This window comes from Varroa jacobsoni, unplaced genomic scaffold, assembly GCF_002532875.2.
Source record: "Varroa jacobsoni isolate VJ856 unplaced genomic scaffold, vjacob_1.0 scaffold_1195, whole genome shotgun sequence".
NCBI lineage: Eukaryota > Metazoa > Arthropoda > Arachnida > Mesostigmata > Varroidae > Varroa > Varroa jacobsoni.
Window position 1 is genome coordinate 40,180 of NW_019214097.1, and position 18,222 is coordinate 58,401.

At 37.8% G+C, this 18,222-nt stretch overlaps 1 protein-coding gene, 1 long non-coding RNA gene and 1 other non-coding gene across 10 annotated transcripts in view; 1 reads left to right on the forward strand and 2 right to left on the reverse strand.

The window, feature by feature from the left end:
- Positions 1-171: 171 nt before the first annotated feature.
- On the reverse strand, positions 172-3,160 carry LOC111267506 (uncharacterized). Of its 3 annotated transcripts, XR_015313840.1 has the most exons (3): positions 3,108-3,160; positions 2,359-2,540; positions 172-388 (listed from the first exon to the last, which is right to left on the reverse strand). It is a non-coding gene; the product is annotated as an uncharacterized LOC111267506 (long non-coding RNA). The 3 variants fall into 3 exon arrangements; XR_015313841.1 differs by lacking the exon at positions 3,108-3,160 and having other exon boundaries at positions 2,359-2,693; XR_002684663.2 differs by lacking the exons at positions 2,359-2,540; positions 3,108-3,160 and adding an exon at positions 1,895-2,099.
- A 1,814-nt stretch (positions 3,161-4,974) lies between these two features.
- TRNAT-CGU (transfer RNA threonine (anticodon CGU)) lies at positions 4,975-5,046 on the forward strand. Its single transcript has one exon. It is a non-coding gene; the product is annotated as a tRNA-Thr (tRNA).
- Positions 5,047-8,004: 2,958 nt separating this feature from the next.
- Cortactin (cortactin) overlaps positions 8,005-18,222 on the reverse strand; it is a 15,004-nt gene continuing 4,786 nt past the window's right edge. For 3 of the 6 annotated variants that reach the window (XM_022845789.2, XM_022845787.2, XM_086971348.1), the window contains exons 3-13: positions 15,254-15,363; positions 14,863-15,008; positions 14,439-14,505; positions 14,036-14,146; positions 13,655-13,809; positions 13,035-13,175; positions 12,562-12,663; positions 11,906-12,132; positions 11,316-11,424; positions 10,350-10,761; positions 8,005-9,594 (exon numbers count right to left, since the gene is read on the reverse strand). In XM_022845789.2, coding sequence (XP_022701524.1) covers positions 9,455-9,594; positions 10,350-10,761; positions 11,316-11,424; positions 11,906-12,132; positions 12,562-12,663; positions 13,035-13,175; positions 13,655-13,809; positions 14,036-14,146; positions 14,439-14,505; positions 14,863-15,008; positions 15,254-15,363 — 1,720 coding nt within the window. In that variant the 3' untranslated portion in view covers positions 8,005-9,454. Of the gene's footprint in view, positions 9,595-10,349; positions 10,762-11,315; positions 11,425-11,905; positions 12,133-12,561; positions 12,664-13,034; positions 13,176-13,654; positions 13,810-14,035; positions 14,147-14,438; positions 14,506-14,862; positions 15,009-15,253; positions 15,364-16,326; positions 16,440-16,910; positions 17,100-18,222 lie in introns of those variants that run through there. The other 3 variants (XM_022845792.2, XM_022845793.2, XM_022845788.2) reach the window with 3 other exon arrangements.

Consider the following 18,222-nt stretch of genomic DNA (forward strand, 5'->3'; position numbering starts at 1 on the left):
TTTTTTTATGCTAGACTTGAGAATGCCCAACATCAAATGCGAATTTCAAGCGGCAAAGGAACCTATTGTATTTTTTCCCTATTGACCGAATACAAGCCGTGGTCATATGCTCTAATCAGATGTAATACAACGCTTCGTAGATGTCTCGCACACAGTCAAAGCACAACGTACTGGAGTGTTCTGTATTTTATTGTAAAAAGATACTGGTAGCTTTGCCGACGTTCACCAGCGCCCGGGTTTCAATCGTAGAAGCCGTCAGGTTCGATTTCATCATCTCGGTCCAGGTTACTTCTTATGAAATCTAAAAATCTTAGGATAATATCGTACAGGTCGGCCAACCTATTGGCAACTAATGTCAAAATCTTACGGTCAGCATCTTCTTCTGAGCCTGAAAGTACGTGCACATTTGATACATACATCCATACGGACAACTATATAGAGTAAATGGTGACTTGGCTAGAGTACTGTATTTACAAGCAATTCTCAAACAAGATATCCTCTACGGGTTTGTTCTTCACCAGGTACGCAGTGCTATTTCCAGATTACTTGACTTTTTGATATATTAAACAATGGTAAAAGTACTAACAGTTAGTAGACGAAAATCTACGCAAATATTTCAAAACAATATTGCTATTGAACCAAATATGCGCCATTTCAATCGATGATTTTCCCCTTACACAATCGGCGAACCACCGTAAATCTTCCATGATTTTGGAGCGAAAATTCGTAGCAAATGCTATTCGCTCTCCTCTATAAACTAACTTAACACAATTTTGAAATAGTTCTGCAGAGCCTGAAACATATCATAGCCTAATGGTGCAAGATTCGAGCTATACGGTGTATGCTTTCAAATTTCTTACCGAAGTCCTCTGTATTTTTTGTCGGGTAACTAACTACCGTCATGATGGGGGACGTTTCTGACATGGTCGGTTCACTAGTGCAGGTCGACTTAGTTCAACGGCTTATGTAATTTTGCTAGTTGTTGACAGAAGAGATCTAAATCAGTTGTTTTTTTCGACTCATAATGCATGATAACTTTTCGATATGTAAAATCACCATTGTTGGCGTCGAGTCGGGCTCCGCCACAGATTGTGGACCACATTTTTTCACACATTATTACTGTATATGATCCTTTTTGGAAAGATGGTTAAGCACTTTAAAACTGACTCGATTTCGTTGCGTGGAGATATGATCAGGTAAATGCTTTTACGTCAGTTCGTCACTTAGGCATCGAGCTTCTTTTTCTGTTGTCAGCCTTCGTCAAAAGTGTAAAGCTGTTTTGTGGTAGATGTCTAGTTTTTTGGCAATGATCCTATCCAACTTCAGCACTAATTTCATCAGCTTTTTTCGCATAGGTCGACCATTAAAAAATATCTTCCACATTGACATTTCTAGAACGAAAATTATGGAAAAATCTTTGGCCTGTTGCTTCCAACAACGCATGTTGGCCATGAATGAAATGATTTTATAAGCCTGGGCAGCGTTTGTACCATCCTAATCAAACTGGAAAATAAAACAGATGTTTGTACAAATTTTGCTCATTTTATTCATAACGCTCTAACTTGAGTCTGGGCATTCGACTTAACTATTGTCAAATCAACATTTAAAACGACTTGTATCACCTAAGATATGCGACTTTAAACCTATGTTAACTAGAATAACCGTCAACACTTTTTTCACAATCCAAACGAGAGTTGTTTATCGAAGTGTCCCTACGCATAGTAAACCTGAATATATATATAGATATTTTAAATAGCTGATTGGCTTTCAAGGTGAATTGGTGAGAGATCACAGACATGTCCCTGTCATATATAGGCTGATCAAAAATGCTTCTAACACAAATATAAGGAATATGTGAATATAAAATTTACGTCCTTATTATTTCCGCGCTTACCTCAGCCCACCAGTTAATGGTGAACCATGAAGGCGTCGCTGGACGTTTGACACACCGATTCGTACACAGCAACAAGCTCACACATAAATAGCTACAAGCTGATTGAAGTACTATACTTTGCCTCATAGTTGGCACCTTCGCACTCCGCTGCTCTGAACTGGTATAGAAGAGTCATCCTGTCCCGTCAGTTTTACTTACCATCATCCGACAGTAATAATCACACAGCTCTTGGCAACAGCTGTTCTAGCCCATGCAAAATGTTGAATATACACAACTATTCATTAGTTAACCTCTAACCGACTACGAATGATGTAGTGAAGCCATTTTCTGAAATCGTAGTTGCCTTCTGGCCACACCTACCGATAAGTAAATGTTGTTCTGTATTCACAGAAAACAACAAATCATATATTGTTGCGGATTCAAACCCAGAATCCACATCATAGAAAATAAACGCAGCCACTTACCCTGTTGTGTGGCAACGATCCAACATACAAACACAAATCCACCTATGATCCAATAAAAGCTTTTCGTTGCCATATCCTACGTTTGCTGTAGGTCACGTGACGAAAGTTGTTTGAACGTCGTCTATACAACCGAACAGATTGAAAGGCTATAATCGCCAGGTTGTCGACTAAACACCGCCTGTCTATAATTGTTTTAAAATTATAGTAAGTCATATCTGTTCTATTATAAAGTAATTGCTAAATACATGGTATAAGTGAAAACAGGCTTTCGTTCTTCAACAGGTAGCGATAACCTAGGGAACGGTAATAGGAGACGAAAAGAAGACTGATACTGGTCAGCCTAAGAGATGAGGTATTTGGGACACCTAGAAGACATTGACCCTTTTTGAGCAGTTTATAATTCTTGATAACTGAAGACCTGCTGCTGCAATAGTACACATGAAAGTTGTAGATTCTTTCTAATTCCTTATGAAATAAAACTGATAAAAAAAAATAGTAGACGAGTCGATGCATGATTTCAGGTGAATACTCCTATTAGTCCGTTGCTGCTTAGAGAAGCTGCGCTGGTTTTAAAGTACGCTACAGATGAGACTTTAAGACCGGCTTTTATTACAGCCTTTATTAATTAACTCAATAGACAGCCTGCACACGATGTGTATCTAATCACTGATGCTCAGAAAGAACGATTGCCGTTTTGATTGCCCATAGACGTCGGACCACCTCTGGGCGTAGCAGTACACATGGTTTACCGGGGTTAATGATCCAGCCATCAGCCAACCTGGCTCAATTAGTTCAAGCTAAGAAGGTCAGGGATCCAAATGAAATTTTGTTTCGCTACAAAGCAGAGCTCTAGCAAGCAGCATTACTAAGTGGAGGCAACGAAGTGAGCCAAAAAATTCGTAAAACTAATAAGAACTACCTTCCTTGAAAGGCGCGTTCGACGTTTCTCTCGTCTCATAAAGGGCGAAGAAATGAAATAAAGGCTTACTGAAAACTATTTTAATATATTTAATATATTTAAATTAAAAAAATATTCCCAGTTCTGTAGAAGAAACAGCCAATTAAGAAATACTTTGCAAGCTAAAGTCCTTGCTTCAAACTATATGCTACGGAACTTGAAAGAATTACCGTATCTTTTATATCGTGTGAAGTATGCCTGCTATAGGATTCCACTGTAACGCATGAAACAAGTCCTGTGATACGCACGTCATATAGTAGAGAATCCACTAGAATTGTATTAAACCAAATTCCTATTAAGAATCGCGGTCAGATTAAGGTGTAAAATGGCGTAAATTTCGCGGGTGATACAGCTAAAAAGCATCGACTGCTAACTCCTGTGGTTTACCACTAAATAATGGACAGATAAAGATATTCGAAATGTATGAAGTTTGATTGAAAATTGTGCGATTTTTAATTTTTTTTGCAAATATTTATTTGTTTGTCAATATTAATTTTATTCCTGTCAAAGTACTTCGCGCCCGCCACTATGCACTTGAGTGAACGTTTTTCTTTGCGATCGAGAAACCAATTACGGAATGAATATATTTTACCCCTCCCTTCGGACTTCATTTCCTGAATGTTATGAAAGAGTTGTCCTAGTTTAACGATTTACGATTTAAGAAACACGAGGAAATTTTATAGGTCATGTCCGGCTGAGACAAGGAAACTGATACATCAATATGGTGTTGTTTCTCACGAAAGCTTCTCTGACAAGTAGTGAAGCGTATATAAGTGCATTATCGTGATGCACCCGGCAGGAATTGCTACTTCTTAAATCCGGTTGTTTTTTTTTGGATTGATTCCCCAAAATCGCATAGAATTTTCAAGCAGTACTCTTTATTGATGGCTCTACTCTACAGTAAGAACTCCTGAAAAATTACGCCGTTGAAATCGAACATAGTAACCAGTACCTTCGTCAGGAAGCCTCCATTGGTATGATTAGGTTTTAGTTTCAGTACAATATTTATATAGCCGCCTTTCATCATAAGTTACGACCACTATGATCAGCTACTGCAATATTTATTCGGCACTGTTTGTGGTCGAAATCAACAACTCAAAGATGAACGGGGTAGCCATTTATTTTTGTTTAAACATCCGAAAAAATCACTTGAGATAAGCCTAATGATATCCTAACATAATCAGAAACCTTTTTAATAGTGATTTGGCAATTGTCCATAGCTATTTCCTTAATTTTTTAAACGTTGTGGATCTGCTGAAACGTCCTTCAACTTCTTACTGATCTCTTTGGAGACGCTTGTTTGCGTAATAGCGCATTTGTAAAAAGTAATGTTCAACATTTCCAATGCGGTACTTTGATCCATTCTTAAAACCAAATTTAATGCACACGTTGCGTTTCAGTTTCGTCACAATTTACAAATCGCCGAGTACACAAAAAGGTAACGTTTTTGAATATCAACGATCAAATAGTGATCGAAAAATTTCAATTACGACCAATGTGTCAACACATCGGCAAAAATTACTTGGTAACTGCATTGACATAGCCAACGAAATAAAAAATTGCGGTTCTTTTCTATGAAATCTAATATATTATGCTGTCATAAGATAGCATTTTGACATAACTGCCTCGTAATTAATTACAGCGGGTTGACATTCAACGGCTCTGTGGCCAAGTGGTAAGGCGTCTGTCTCGTAAACAGAAGATCGCGGGTTCGAACCCCGCCGGGGCCTATGGAATTTTTAAGGTTTCCTCTTTTTAGGGTTTTTAGTAACCCTCTTCTTCATATGATTTACGATCACATTAGCTCTTGCATTGACGGGGTCCTTTGTGACAAAAGAATTAGCTTTTCTAATTTCGTAGTATCTGCTGTTTACAGTACTATAACAATATTAAATATTTACATTATTCACAATTACTATTAAAAGCCGGTCTGTTTAACAGAATACATCTGTGTGTAGAAACATTCTTTGCTAATACTTCGACAGTAGATGTCTTCAAAATAGCATGGCGACAAGTGATATTCTATGACGTAATGGATTTGTTTCATCTGGTTTCACGAACTAAATATAATTCACGTGTGCAGTTAGAGCAATCCAAATTAGAGTGAAATAAATAGAGAACGAATCTTATTGGCATATATGTGATGTCATCTGTAACGGCGGCCGAAAACAAACTCTTCAGCTATAGGCGTAATCCACATGTGAACGATTGGGATCAGGAGTTTAAACAGAAACTCCTTTTTTAGGTGATCATACATTGACATATTGAATAGGTATCAATAAGGTTCGAGTAAGGTCGATACAAGAAATCCCCCACTCTTCAGTCTATCCCACTTTGAACATTAATATCTTGGCAAGCATAGTTTTTTAGACTCGTCTACCTGAATGAGACGTCGTGAAAGGTTGTGGTAACGCTTATGTGTCACGGGGTCGAAGCTAACGGATTTCAGATGCTATGGACGATAGATCCTGCGACTCCATGAAGCGAAAATCTGGTCGAAGTATGAAAAAAATCAACATGCGTAATATCCTCAAGTATACATTATGTGGTTCCCTTGAATATTGTTTCTAATGTTAGATCCCTTTAATTAGATACAGATCTTAAACGAAGAAAATATATATTTACAGTTACATCGTTCAATTGGCCCGTTCAGTCTAAATGCGGGAGTTTTCTTCTGAGCTCAACACATGCTCAGCCCAGCCCTTCTGCTTCGATGGCAAACTTGAAGACAGTTTTTCTAAAACATGCTTTGAATGTTGTGTCTATTAAGGGCATTAAGAGCTATTTCACGCGGTTAACGCCTCCTAGCATGAAATGAAGTGTGTCTACGCCTGGTTTTGCATCTTGACCATCACATCTCTCTTTAGTAAACAAAAATATACCATTATGTTGTCACGGGTACCGGTTCATCATACCGCCAAAGTATGAGATAGAAGCCAGTGGCAGCCGCGTGTGCAGAAGTATATGACTTCGAGAACAAGAACACAGACCTAGATTCACGTCGGTTGCGTTGGTCTCTGACAAAGAGTTCAGGTTTAATCTCTTATATCGGAACAACATAACTTCACAGGGTAATGAATTTAGTAACGGCATCGGAGCTGAGAGGTTTTGGAAATGTATGAACAGATGTGTAAGTTAATAGCAAAGAAATGTGCACCCAACTTTAATTGCCAGATTGTTACTGGCTCTTGAATGTGCATCGAATTACATTGAGCTTGGCCAAATGTCAAGAAACAAGCAAAAACAAACTTTACCAAAATTATCCAACCATTTTCAAAACGTTGTTATATTTGTCCAAAAACTCCCACCAAATCATCTTATTTGCAAAAACGAAGAGCTGCAATAGCGGCCAATGACGGACTGTTGTACAACTATGAATAAAACGCAAGGATTTTTTTCTTTCCGTCTAGACTCTTAAACAGTAGTCCTATGGAAAAAACAGTGACTTGATAGACGATGTACTTTTGTATTATTGAAAGGGTTAATTAGCTACTGCAACAAACAGACTTTGTTATCAGGTACCAGAGCATTGGTCTCGCAAATAGAAAATCGCAGATTTGAACCTCGTTAAGGGTTGAATATTTTTAGCTCTTGAGGCTAATTTTGCAACCTTGCGGTTGCAATTTTAGTTTTCTCAAAAGTTTATTCGTTTGTTAAATGCTATTTTTAATAATTCTTTACAAATATTACTTATCATACGTGTCCTCATGTGTATAAAGCCGTAGTTGGTTTATTTAAGATGAAAAAATTTTTTAGCCTTGGCGTATCTTTCCAGTTTGTTGTGCAATCATCGCTCTTAAATACGATGCATATCTTACATTTCTATCGGTCGAATAGATTCAATTTAGGCTTTTCTTTACATTAAACTGTCAGGTTGCTTCTTCTATGAATGAGGATCTATGAATGCTAGAGCCATGCGGGACAATTCTTATACCCTTACACTAAGCTTTATGATAATACGTTCTCAGATAACATATTAATCTTGGGTCCGATGACTGTATCTATAATGCACAAGTTCTCCAGAGATTTTTAACACTGTTACAAATACTGATAGTTAGTAGAAAAGAACAAAGGGTCTGTATTTGTGTTTTACTATAAAATGATTTATTATTTTAAGTTTACTTTGTTTTCATCATCATCGTTTTTATTATTTTAATCACATTTCGAATATGAAATCATAGCAACAACTATAACCGCTATGAGAAGAGTGATAGGAGCTCACTCACGACGCAACGTTGATTTCAACGAACTACAGTGACGTATAATATTACCATCAGCATAGCATGGCAAAGCGCTTCGGGAAAGCTCAAGATGGAGAGACACTGTGAAACAATTAATATGGATATGGTAGCAAAACAATCGCGCTAATCTGAAGTTAGTGCTACAATATAGTAATTTAAGGGCACATTTCTTGACAATACGATCGCTAATTTTCAATGAATTACATCGGTGAGTTCAAGTTATTTAATAATAATAGGCTTGATATTCAAGGTAAGAGGTGTAGATATCTGCATTATAAATGTGACTGAACATACATCAATAAAATCGGCGATTTTCAGTAAACGCCTTACACGCGAAACGCGTGAATAAGCGATTCGTTCATAGTAAGCCCACTCTTGTGATCTGTACAGCGGAGAACAGCCACAGCCAATTTAGTGCCTCCTGTTCAAGGGAATACGTCAAATTGGTACTTTTTTTTGACATGCATGTTTATTAGAGGTATAGAAATCAGTACAGGGCTACAATCTTACTCTGTTTTTCATTATTTCCTCCGTACCTAATCATTATCATAGAATTATTTAGTAGTGAAATCGGTCAGCAGATTTGAGCTACTGTCCTCGTTCTTATGGTTTAACCGAATAGCCAGCATGCAACAAAATGTTCGCCATTGTTGTGTGTCTCGATATATATGTATATATTTACACGGAGATATTGAAGTTATATATATATATAATAATAATGGGGGAAACACGTTCATAACGGAGCTGAGGTGACGAACGCTAACAGCAATATAACCCTTGACTATCAATGAAGAGGACTCGGTTCAATTGGGTTATATTATACATAAGTTGAGTGTAGAATTAATTTCTATCTTTCACTGCACTATCCTTTCTACACTGCTAATGACTCGTATAGAACAGAATTTGTACCAACGGTGTATAATAATAATCACGACAACATGAGGCACTTGACCCGGTTTCGGGTTAGTGGTCAGGATGTACCGAAACACGGTTGGTTCATTGCACATCTCCTAGTAGCTGTTGTCATATCATAGTATAATTGTTAATTAGGTTTATATAGTATTTTGATCTTCATGACAAAACTTGATCTTCTTAGATTAGTAAGTGGGTTGCTGTTAAATGTGTTACCTCTTTTCTAAACTATATATATATATATATATATATATATATATATATATATTGAGAAAAGAAATAAAATGATATTGTTCCGTTCATCACAATGTTATTGCTACGTATACATAGATGTGCTTATAGAAATGGCTAAAATTATTTGCTGAGCAGTAAGAATCGTTCGTCTTTTGCTGCTATTTTGAACAACAATATAGTGGCTTATTTGAAACGCATAAACATAATAGGCCTTTTTTCAGGTTAAGGGCAGTGGCTAATAAGAACACGACCATAATTTGCTTAAGGCAATTTTTAGCTGACGTCTTTTTCTGAACTTTTGCTACACTGAAATCAGCTGGTAATAATTATTCTGATTTTTTCGACCCTTACGATATTCTCCGCGTTGCTGCTCCGTATGGGATATCTGTCCCAATACCCACAGATATGCCACACGAAAATTACCGGGAATTTCACAGGACACCAGTTTTGCTGAACTTCGGCACTAACATCGCAATACTAACATCATAGCCTCGGCAGATTTTCTCGGCGTGTTTACTGTGCATAACGCCAGAAAAAAGATGACTCGAAGTCTGGGGCTTTGACTGGGTTCGAAGGTCCACTAATCATTTTTTAATTGTTTTGTCAGTTGCATCTTCCCCGGAGAGTATTGTACAAATCGACATTTTCTTTTAACACTCGTTTACAATGGCACACCTTTTCAGAAACTTGTTGCCGAAGACTATGAGTATATAAATATATCGATGTGTTCTTCATTTGTGATCTTCAATGTCTAAATCAGCTGTACGTAGTTGGCTGGGAAGAGGCCAATACGATTCGTTTTTGGGCATCGGCCTCGCCACCAGCCCTCGTCGATTTCCTCAACATCGATGATGACGTCGTTCGGGTCAAACGAAATCTCATCGGTCTCGGCTATAAGGAGGTGAAGACAAAACGAGAACAGGAAGAGCAAAAACGGAGGAAAAGGCAAAACGTTTATTATGATGGCAGTAGTGTATATATTCATTGCCAAATTTTAATTGTTAGATATGTCTGCTACCTTTGTATCCATCTAATGAACTCCTGCAAATCAGTATGCGCCCAACCTTGTAATATAATATCATTCACTCTCTGTCTCCAGAAATGATCACAGTTATGAGGGCAACGTGGTCAGAATGGCTAATGCGCATCTCATTAAGTGCATTGCCCTGGTCATAACTAATAAGCATGCTACCACACTGGTTCACATCTCAATGATTGCAAAAATTATCACCAGAGGCAAATATTCCTGAAAATGAGGTATTCTTATTATAGGATAGGGATATATAGGATAATACCTGGAAGTGTTAAATAAAGCGTTAAAAAGTGCTCACGGTTTTTGTGATGTGTGAATCTCGTTAATCGACACTTAGTCCAAGACCTAAATATTTGCTACGGTAAAGTCGGATTTTAACTAATGTTTTATGCACTAAATGTACAGGCTCCTTTGCCTTTAGTTCTAGATCGGTACTACTTTGACTTGGGTGCCAAACCCAATATCAAGAAGGACATTTCTATTACCTCTTCACTGTCAAAAAGAGATACCGCTGGTTTGAATTTAATATGCTGGCACATCCCCCTCAGATAGAATCTCATCCGTGATTTAATGACTTGAAATCTTCACTCGATTTTGCCACTACAGATCTTACCTGCTTGATAATCGTAGAGGGCCACTGCACACTTGTTCTTAGAAACGTGTTGCGATGGCTCGGGTTTTGCAGCCACCTCATCGTAAATCGCTTCTTCCTCATTCTCCAGTGACTTCCGAGTTTCGTGTTCAGTCTCGTTCGGCCTCAACAATGGGTCATAGATCGCTGTGTACATCGCTGTCAAGCCGTCGCCATTGTTATTGTTATTATTGTTATTCACGTTTGTTGCCTTTGTGCTAAGAGAAACACCGATTGCTTCCTGGTAAAGCTCCTCATCGTCGACGGCCACAGCACTTACAACCTGGCTGTTGACAGCTGATGAAGCGCCTCGAGGCGAAGCTACAGGGGCGGGCACAGGCGTACTTGCGACAACTGAAGGGGGCGGCTCAGAGACTAGTGGCAATACGGGCATCTACCGAACAACAATATAAATAGAAGCATATTACCATGAGAGCTACATAGCTGGACATTAGAAATCGGACGTGTTATAATTACGAAATAGCATCCATGCAAGGAGTAACAGTTCAGTAGGCGAACTATATCTTTCTTCGAGTTCTACCTCCAATACTACCCCTAGATATTTATTTGGATCGCTGGCTTCTCCCAGCAAAAAAGAGCGTCTATCTACGTCTTGTGTTAAAATTAACCTCTCTTACATACTTGTAAATTTAGTTGTTAATCATCCAACAATACACTATCACCAAAAGAGATTGCATAGTCGCATAGCATAATAATGGGCCACAGCCCATCATGCACTATGATAGTCACAGCTTACCCCCTTCCCCGCTCTGTTCAAAAATTTGTTCATTTTTTGCAAACCACAAACATACATAAACAAACTATATGTGTTTTGAAAAAAAAACAAGCCAAACAAGTCGTATAAGATGCAGCTTATCTTTATATGCGCCACCTAGTCGTGTAGTATTAGCTAATTTGATGCGGACATGGCTAGATTATATGGCTAACCTTTTCCCCGCGACTCTCCCTTTTTTGTGGGCTGGGAACAGACGCTGCAGTAGATTTGGCTTCTACCACTTCCCTCTTAGCGGCCTCTTGTTTCTCAATTTCCTCGAGTCTGAAACCCAGAAGGTTTCTGAAGTTATTTAAATACGTAAATGAATTCAATTAAACACATTTGATACAGTACCAATATAACAGATATATGATTATATTGTAATTTTTTTCCATGTAGTATGTTGTACAGTTAGAAAGTAACTTTCAAAATCTGGCCATATTCTCCAAGGAAGGTTTTACTTGTTTCTTTGAATTGACATAGTTGCTTTGTTAGGTGCCTTTAGCATATGGTAGTGAAGTTTTCCGTTCCGTTCCCTGAGGTTCCGTTTATAGTTTTCCTTACTCACTATACCAGTACATTTGTACAATGGGATACGTCCGAGAAATATACAACTAGATGCAACTGGGCGAAGCGGAGTGTGTGACGGTTTCCGGCGTGTGAAAAGATGAAGAACTGACTGTACTAGTTTAATGGTATTAAGTAATCTAACCTTCTTACGGGTTCAGACGTGACCGATCTGCTCAGTGATTATTAATTTTACCTTTTGTGTTCCTCCTCAATTTTTTTCATGCGTTCTTTCTCAGCTTTAAGAGCTTCTTCCCGTTCCTTTTCTTCTCTAGCTTTTCGCTTTGTGCGCTCGAGTTCGGCAGCCTTTCGGCGTTCTGCTTCACCATCCTGGGACATCTTTTCAAAGCGCTCCTTCAGTGACCTCGCCTTCACGGTAATCTCCGGCCTCTCCTTTGTATACGCCGTTCCAGTTTTCGCCATCTGAATAAATTCCAAGTCAACCAAGTCGGAAATTAGGGGTTACAAACGGCGCAAGTGGTAGTCTCACGAGTAGAAGTCGAATCTACATGTGATGTATGAACGTAATAATTTGTATGGAGGCCTACTGAGAAAGCTTTGATTTCAGTATATTCAGCTAAAGCAGCAAATATATAGTGAAACGAAATTTCGGATAACACAGAAGAAAAGTACAATGCTTGCAGTAGACCTTCACCGTGTTCTGAAAAGCTATGGATTTTTTTACTTATGATTTTTAAACTGAATGTCTCGCTATTCTTATAATCTACCAAAGGATACCATCTGAAAACGCGTAGCTAAGTCCTAATACATTTCTATTAAATAGGTAACATTCTTTTTAGCTTGTCTAATAACAATCGATTAGGGAAAGTCAAGGGCATGACGGTCACTCGCCTCGCTAAATCCGTGCGCGGCTTTATCCTGCTTCCCTTTTTCCACACCAAACGCACCGCCGAATCCTTTCTTGCCGTCAGTCTGAGATGAATGGGCCTTGACCTGAAATAATAAGCGCAGCACAAATACACCTTGAGTTGTAAACCGAACCCTACGGTGTCGCGGATCTACGCCGATATTGCCAATGGGGGACGTAAAGCACAAATTGGCCGAATCTCTCTATTTAAATGTATGTGTACTGCGGATGCCTATTTTATGGGGTGAAATAACACTATTGGCAGGAGATTATATGTAGGTGCTTAATGGAAACAGATGAACTAGGCAGTAACTAACGTTGATATGACCTTCTGGAGATTAGCACTGCCAAATTCTAGGTAACCACCTTATTATTATACGAAACGACTTGAACGAGAATAAAATGTGAATATAATTTATTAAGTGCTCATAACTGCTCGTAGCTTGGTTGAACTTACGTGCTCCTTGTGTTCCCAGCCTACTGCGCAGCGATCTTTTCGATCCTGTTCCACGCCAAACTTTCCTCCGAACCCTTTTGAGTGGTCAGTCTGCGACGAATGCTTCTCAGTCTTCTCATGATGTTCCCAGCCAACAGCGCTCTAAAAAAAGAAAATATAAACAAAAATACAGGCTTATTTTGAATATCTTTGCTGCTTTTTGGGTGTTAAAGATATAAGGTAAATCTTAATTAACCTGGGTGCACTTACTTCTTTATTAGAAAATAAAACAAGCATGGTTATCAATAAAATATGATGAAACAATTATGAATCAGATTAATCGAAAACATACGAAACTGTGCTGGTCTCATTTTGGGTATATATATAAAATTTTAGGAGTAATGGAATATAGCTAAAAAAAAAAGTAAAATAGCAATAATACAAAATCATGTAGTGTCAACAATTTGTACACTCTGTGTTACAGAAATAGTATAAAAGGGATGGAAAACTTGTGCTATCTGCATGCACATACGGTCAGTAATTCCCTATCTAGAACGCCTTTTGGATTGATAATACAGGTCTAAATATTCTAAACTCGAAAACCTAAAAGAAGCCTTTTCGCACTTAATCGCTGGCTGCACCTTATCCTTTCGATCTTCTTGTAGACCAAATCTGCCCCCAAAGCCTTTGGTGTAATCCTTCTGTGATTCGTGTTTTTCAACCTGCTCCTTGTGGTTCCAGCCGACCGCACACTTGTCTTGACGATCTTCCTGTACACCGAATTTGCCACCAAATCCTATTTATTGGCAAACAATGGATCCAAAAAAATTGTTAGATCCTCAGTCATCAGCACAACGTAATATAATATCTTTACTGTAGACAGTGGATGTATATTGGCTGATTAAAAATATAAATCATCAAATGCCTTCTACTAACAAAAAAAAAAAAGCAAAAGACAATGTTAGTGATTGTAACTGATCTTCAGCCTGACAGTCATCTTTTTTGTTCTCACCGGTACGAACCTTTGGCGTAGTCCTTTTGTGACTCGTGTTTTTCAACTTGTTCCTTATGATTCCATCCAACAGCACATTTATCTTGACGATCCTGTTGAATTCCATACTTGCCTCCGAAACCTACCGAAAATGCATCAATGAGGGAAACATTTTAGATGTAATCTTTTAGAGAAATTATTAGTGTTTGATTTATATTATTATATTATAAATATTAGTATCTCAATTGTGTAGCTAAGACAAAACACAACTTCACAAAAATCACTCAAAATAAGTTTAAAATTGTAAAAAAATGACCAGCCCATTGAATTAACAATATATGAGTAAACTCATTGGAACCTACGGTAGCGAATTAAACATAGAAATGTGTTCGGAATTTCAGCTCTATATTCAGATATGCATCAAGGTTACAAACCTTTAGCGTAATCCTTTTGTGACTCGTGCTTTTCAATTTGTTCTTTGTGATCCCAGCCGACGGCACTCTGTTAAAACGTGTGCGTGCTGTTAACTCAAACTCTTGAACGTTGCATTTTTTTAAACCTTGTGTTTTGCTTTAAGCGAAAGTTCCTTTACTTACATTAAATATTTCGATATTTACTGCTAATTAGTAACACATCAAGCGGACGCTTATATATATAGTTTATATAGATATATTATAGATATACAAACACTTTTGTTTTTTGTACGTATCATTTGATGATTAAATGATCTTTTACTGGTTGAACTACTATCCGAAGTATTACATATGCACTTATGCCATTTGAAGAAAGACGGTCTATACACATTCGATGAATCGCATGTTTCAGGTCAGCTTTTGTTAGATAAGTCCAAAGACGAACCTGATCTTGACGATCCTTCTGGACGCCAAATTTTCCCCCAAATCCGGTCGCATAGTCCTTTTGCGATGAATGTTTTTCGGTTTTGCCTACATATTCATGGCCGACTGCGCTTCGGTCCTGACGATCTTTCTGTACGCCAAACTTGCCTACAACGAGACATCAGATCTGTTAATTTAACTAAGTTTTCTTCTTACTGTGGAATTTTTTGACATTCATTCTCTCAGCCACGAACAAGAAGTATCGCGCTGCTGAAACGAGTGTAAGCAAATGTACCTTTCTGGCCGTTTTTTACAGTCCTGAATAAAATCAAGTTGGATATGTATAAAGTCTACAATTCTGCACTTATTGTACAACTGTTTTGTTTAGTATCAACAAAACTAATTGAATATACCTCCGTAACCGTAGTGTGAGGAATCAACGACTTCTCCCATGAGGGTTTTTTTCAATTCAGCATCTCCGTGAGTCACCTGGCGACGAAGGTCTTGAAAACTGCAATAAAAGCTATTACGGTAGTGATTTCCTCTTATGACGATAGCGTCTGTTATAAGAAGTTAAACACTAAACGCCTAATCACAGATCAAGCCTCATATGCAAAGCATTGCTTGGTATTGTGAGGCCTCTGCGCTGCTTCCATAAGTGGATGCGCTACCTGGAACTACATATGACATCTAATGTTTCGGATTTTACGTTCGGTTCCACTAGCTTAGTACCTAATAATGCGATATGCGTCTATATGGTGATTTGAATCCACACTACCACGTGTTCGTAAGCTCGGTAGGCATACACGTCATGCGGACCACTGTACCATTATGGGGACTTACTTAAAACTTGTCAGCAATAAATGCATTTACCTGTTGAATGGAAGCCACACCTAACAACAATGAACAGGTGAACAAATTAAGTTAAGCTCAATTGAAGCAGGCTAGCGGAATTATGTAGAACTAATTGTAACATTCTGGTGTGACGATATCAATTATAGATTCGGTCTGAAACATACTTGCTGTTTATCGCAAAGGGAACAAAGAAAAAAGAAGCAGCAGATAAAAAACCACAACACTGAACATTATGGCATTTTCTTAACGCTGTGGAGAAGTCACTGAGCAACAAGAGGCCGCTTTCTGCGCTCAGCTTACCAACACAAAACTCTCGGCGCTTAGGTAAATTATCTGAGCAACGACTAAGATGGCCTTTAGTAGAAAGAAGTACGGAAAAAAAATAAAAGTTTCCATTAGCAAAACAGGCAAGCTTATGATGCATAGACCAATTTCAATCTGATCGTAATCTGCTAAAAAATACTGGAATTATGTTTTGCTTCGAAAGGAATAATAATCACACAAAGTAAAGTACACAAATGGCGCTGGAAGTTCAAACACTGAAATCTGAAGTTAAAACACTTGATCCGACAACGTATATTATTGAACGTATACAACAAGTGAAAGTACATAAAGACCGTATTAAACCTACAAATTTTCCCACTTGTACAGCCTATACAACTGTTAAAAAACGTTGTGATAGGAATGTATAATTTCATTGGGCATTTGATCGCGTCTTCGTGTGCTTGTGCAGTTACGTGTTTGCCTCTTAAACTTAGAGACAAGTGTGAGGTCGTCTGGATTCGACACCAGGCATGGGCACACTTTGTTGTCTGCTAAACGAAGCCAATCGCTCGAAGCAAAAATGGTTAGCTAAGACAATAGCACCGAACGACTTACAAATCGGAAGCATTTATATGTAAACATTTCACAGAATTTTTCGTTCCCTGAAAAATGTACAGTCGAACATTATAATCTCATAGATACTTTTAATATCGTTTGATGGCTGCAACACGAAAGAAGTTGATGGGGGCGGTACGATCTTTACTAAATAAATAAAATAAAAATAAACAGAAGATAAAAAGTGTTTATAAAGAATTATTTTCTCCTCACTTGAATTAGTAGTCAAATTAATTGATAATTAAACGATTAATGCAATGGTGTTAATCCATATGTGAGGTTCGGAATAATAAAAAGGTTTATTCTATATTAAAGTCAGATATAATTCCAACTTACCTTTAATTCAAAATGTAGAGCGCGCGGTTTTGCGATTTTCGTAAAAAAATAACGTCCCGTCTTAGGGAATACTTGTAAAAGATATTGCCGCGGGTAAAAAAATTAGTTGGAAAAGTAATATCACAATAGAACTCAGATACATATGGTATGGCGCCGGGGGATATCGATGTACACATTTTTATAAACAATCCTCTATGCCGACAAGGTCGGAAACCATAGATTTATTTTCGCGGACCATTTGTTCCGTGCTGAAAACCAGCCGTTCAAAGTAATGTCTAACGGCGTAAACACCGGACGAAAAAACCCATTTATTTTCAATAAATAATGAACTTCTGGCAAGATATACGGAACAGAGCGAAAATTTAATGAACTACCTATTTTATAAACAGCAAGCTGCTTTTGGTCATAGTGCATATGTTATTGATTTATAAAATGTGATCGTTAATTTATAAACTTCAAATTGGGCTTACTATCTTAAACAACAAAAAACAAATTGTACATATTCTCAAGCACCATTTACTAGTTACTGACTTAGGTCTTAACTTTCTTTTGTCAACAATTAGTGTGGCAGTAGAACAATATAACGATAAGACTTTCAACAATCGTTCGCGCCCTTTCAGTGCAACAGTATAATAAGTAACAATAAGCGTGACTTTCGACAAAAATCGTACGTGCGAGAGTACCACATAGAAATGTATGAAGATTTGAAATTTGTGTTACTATGTGATCGTTAACGACCATGAAGGACTCATTGATGGAATGCTCAAAACTTGAATACAAAGCTGCGCCTTTTAATTGACTGAATCTTATTCAATGGATCGGAGGTAGCGAACACAATGGCGACTGCTGTAATACAGTCACCTTCCAGTTTGACGTGCCCTAACACAACGTTATAAATGACTCAGTAACCCAGCCCAATTAGATCACTCGAGTTGTTTTGGCTTATAACACCCTTTCTCTAATGAATACGATGTTCAAAAAAAGGATTTCGCACTGCATTAATTAGGCGGAAAAGCTGGTGTACTGCAATGAGTTGGTGTTGAGTTTAACAAGAATAGAATCGATGGTGTTCGATAAACAAGAGAGAAAAAAAAACAGACTTGTGAAATACTTTGTTCTACATACAGCATTGATGTATCGCACTACGGGAAAAAACTACCTATTAATACTTAGACTTGCCTTTTAGTGCAGTACTTGCCTACTACTTACGCTTAAAAAGCCAAAAGACTCGCTTCTCTTTAGTATATATGCGCATACAGGAATTATTTAGAACAAAACAAATTGTATTGACCCGTTTAACATGTCTAATAAC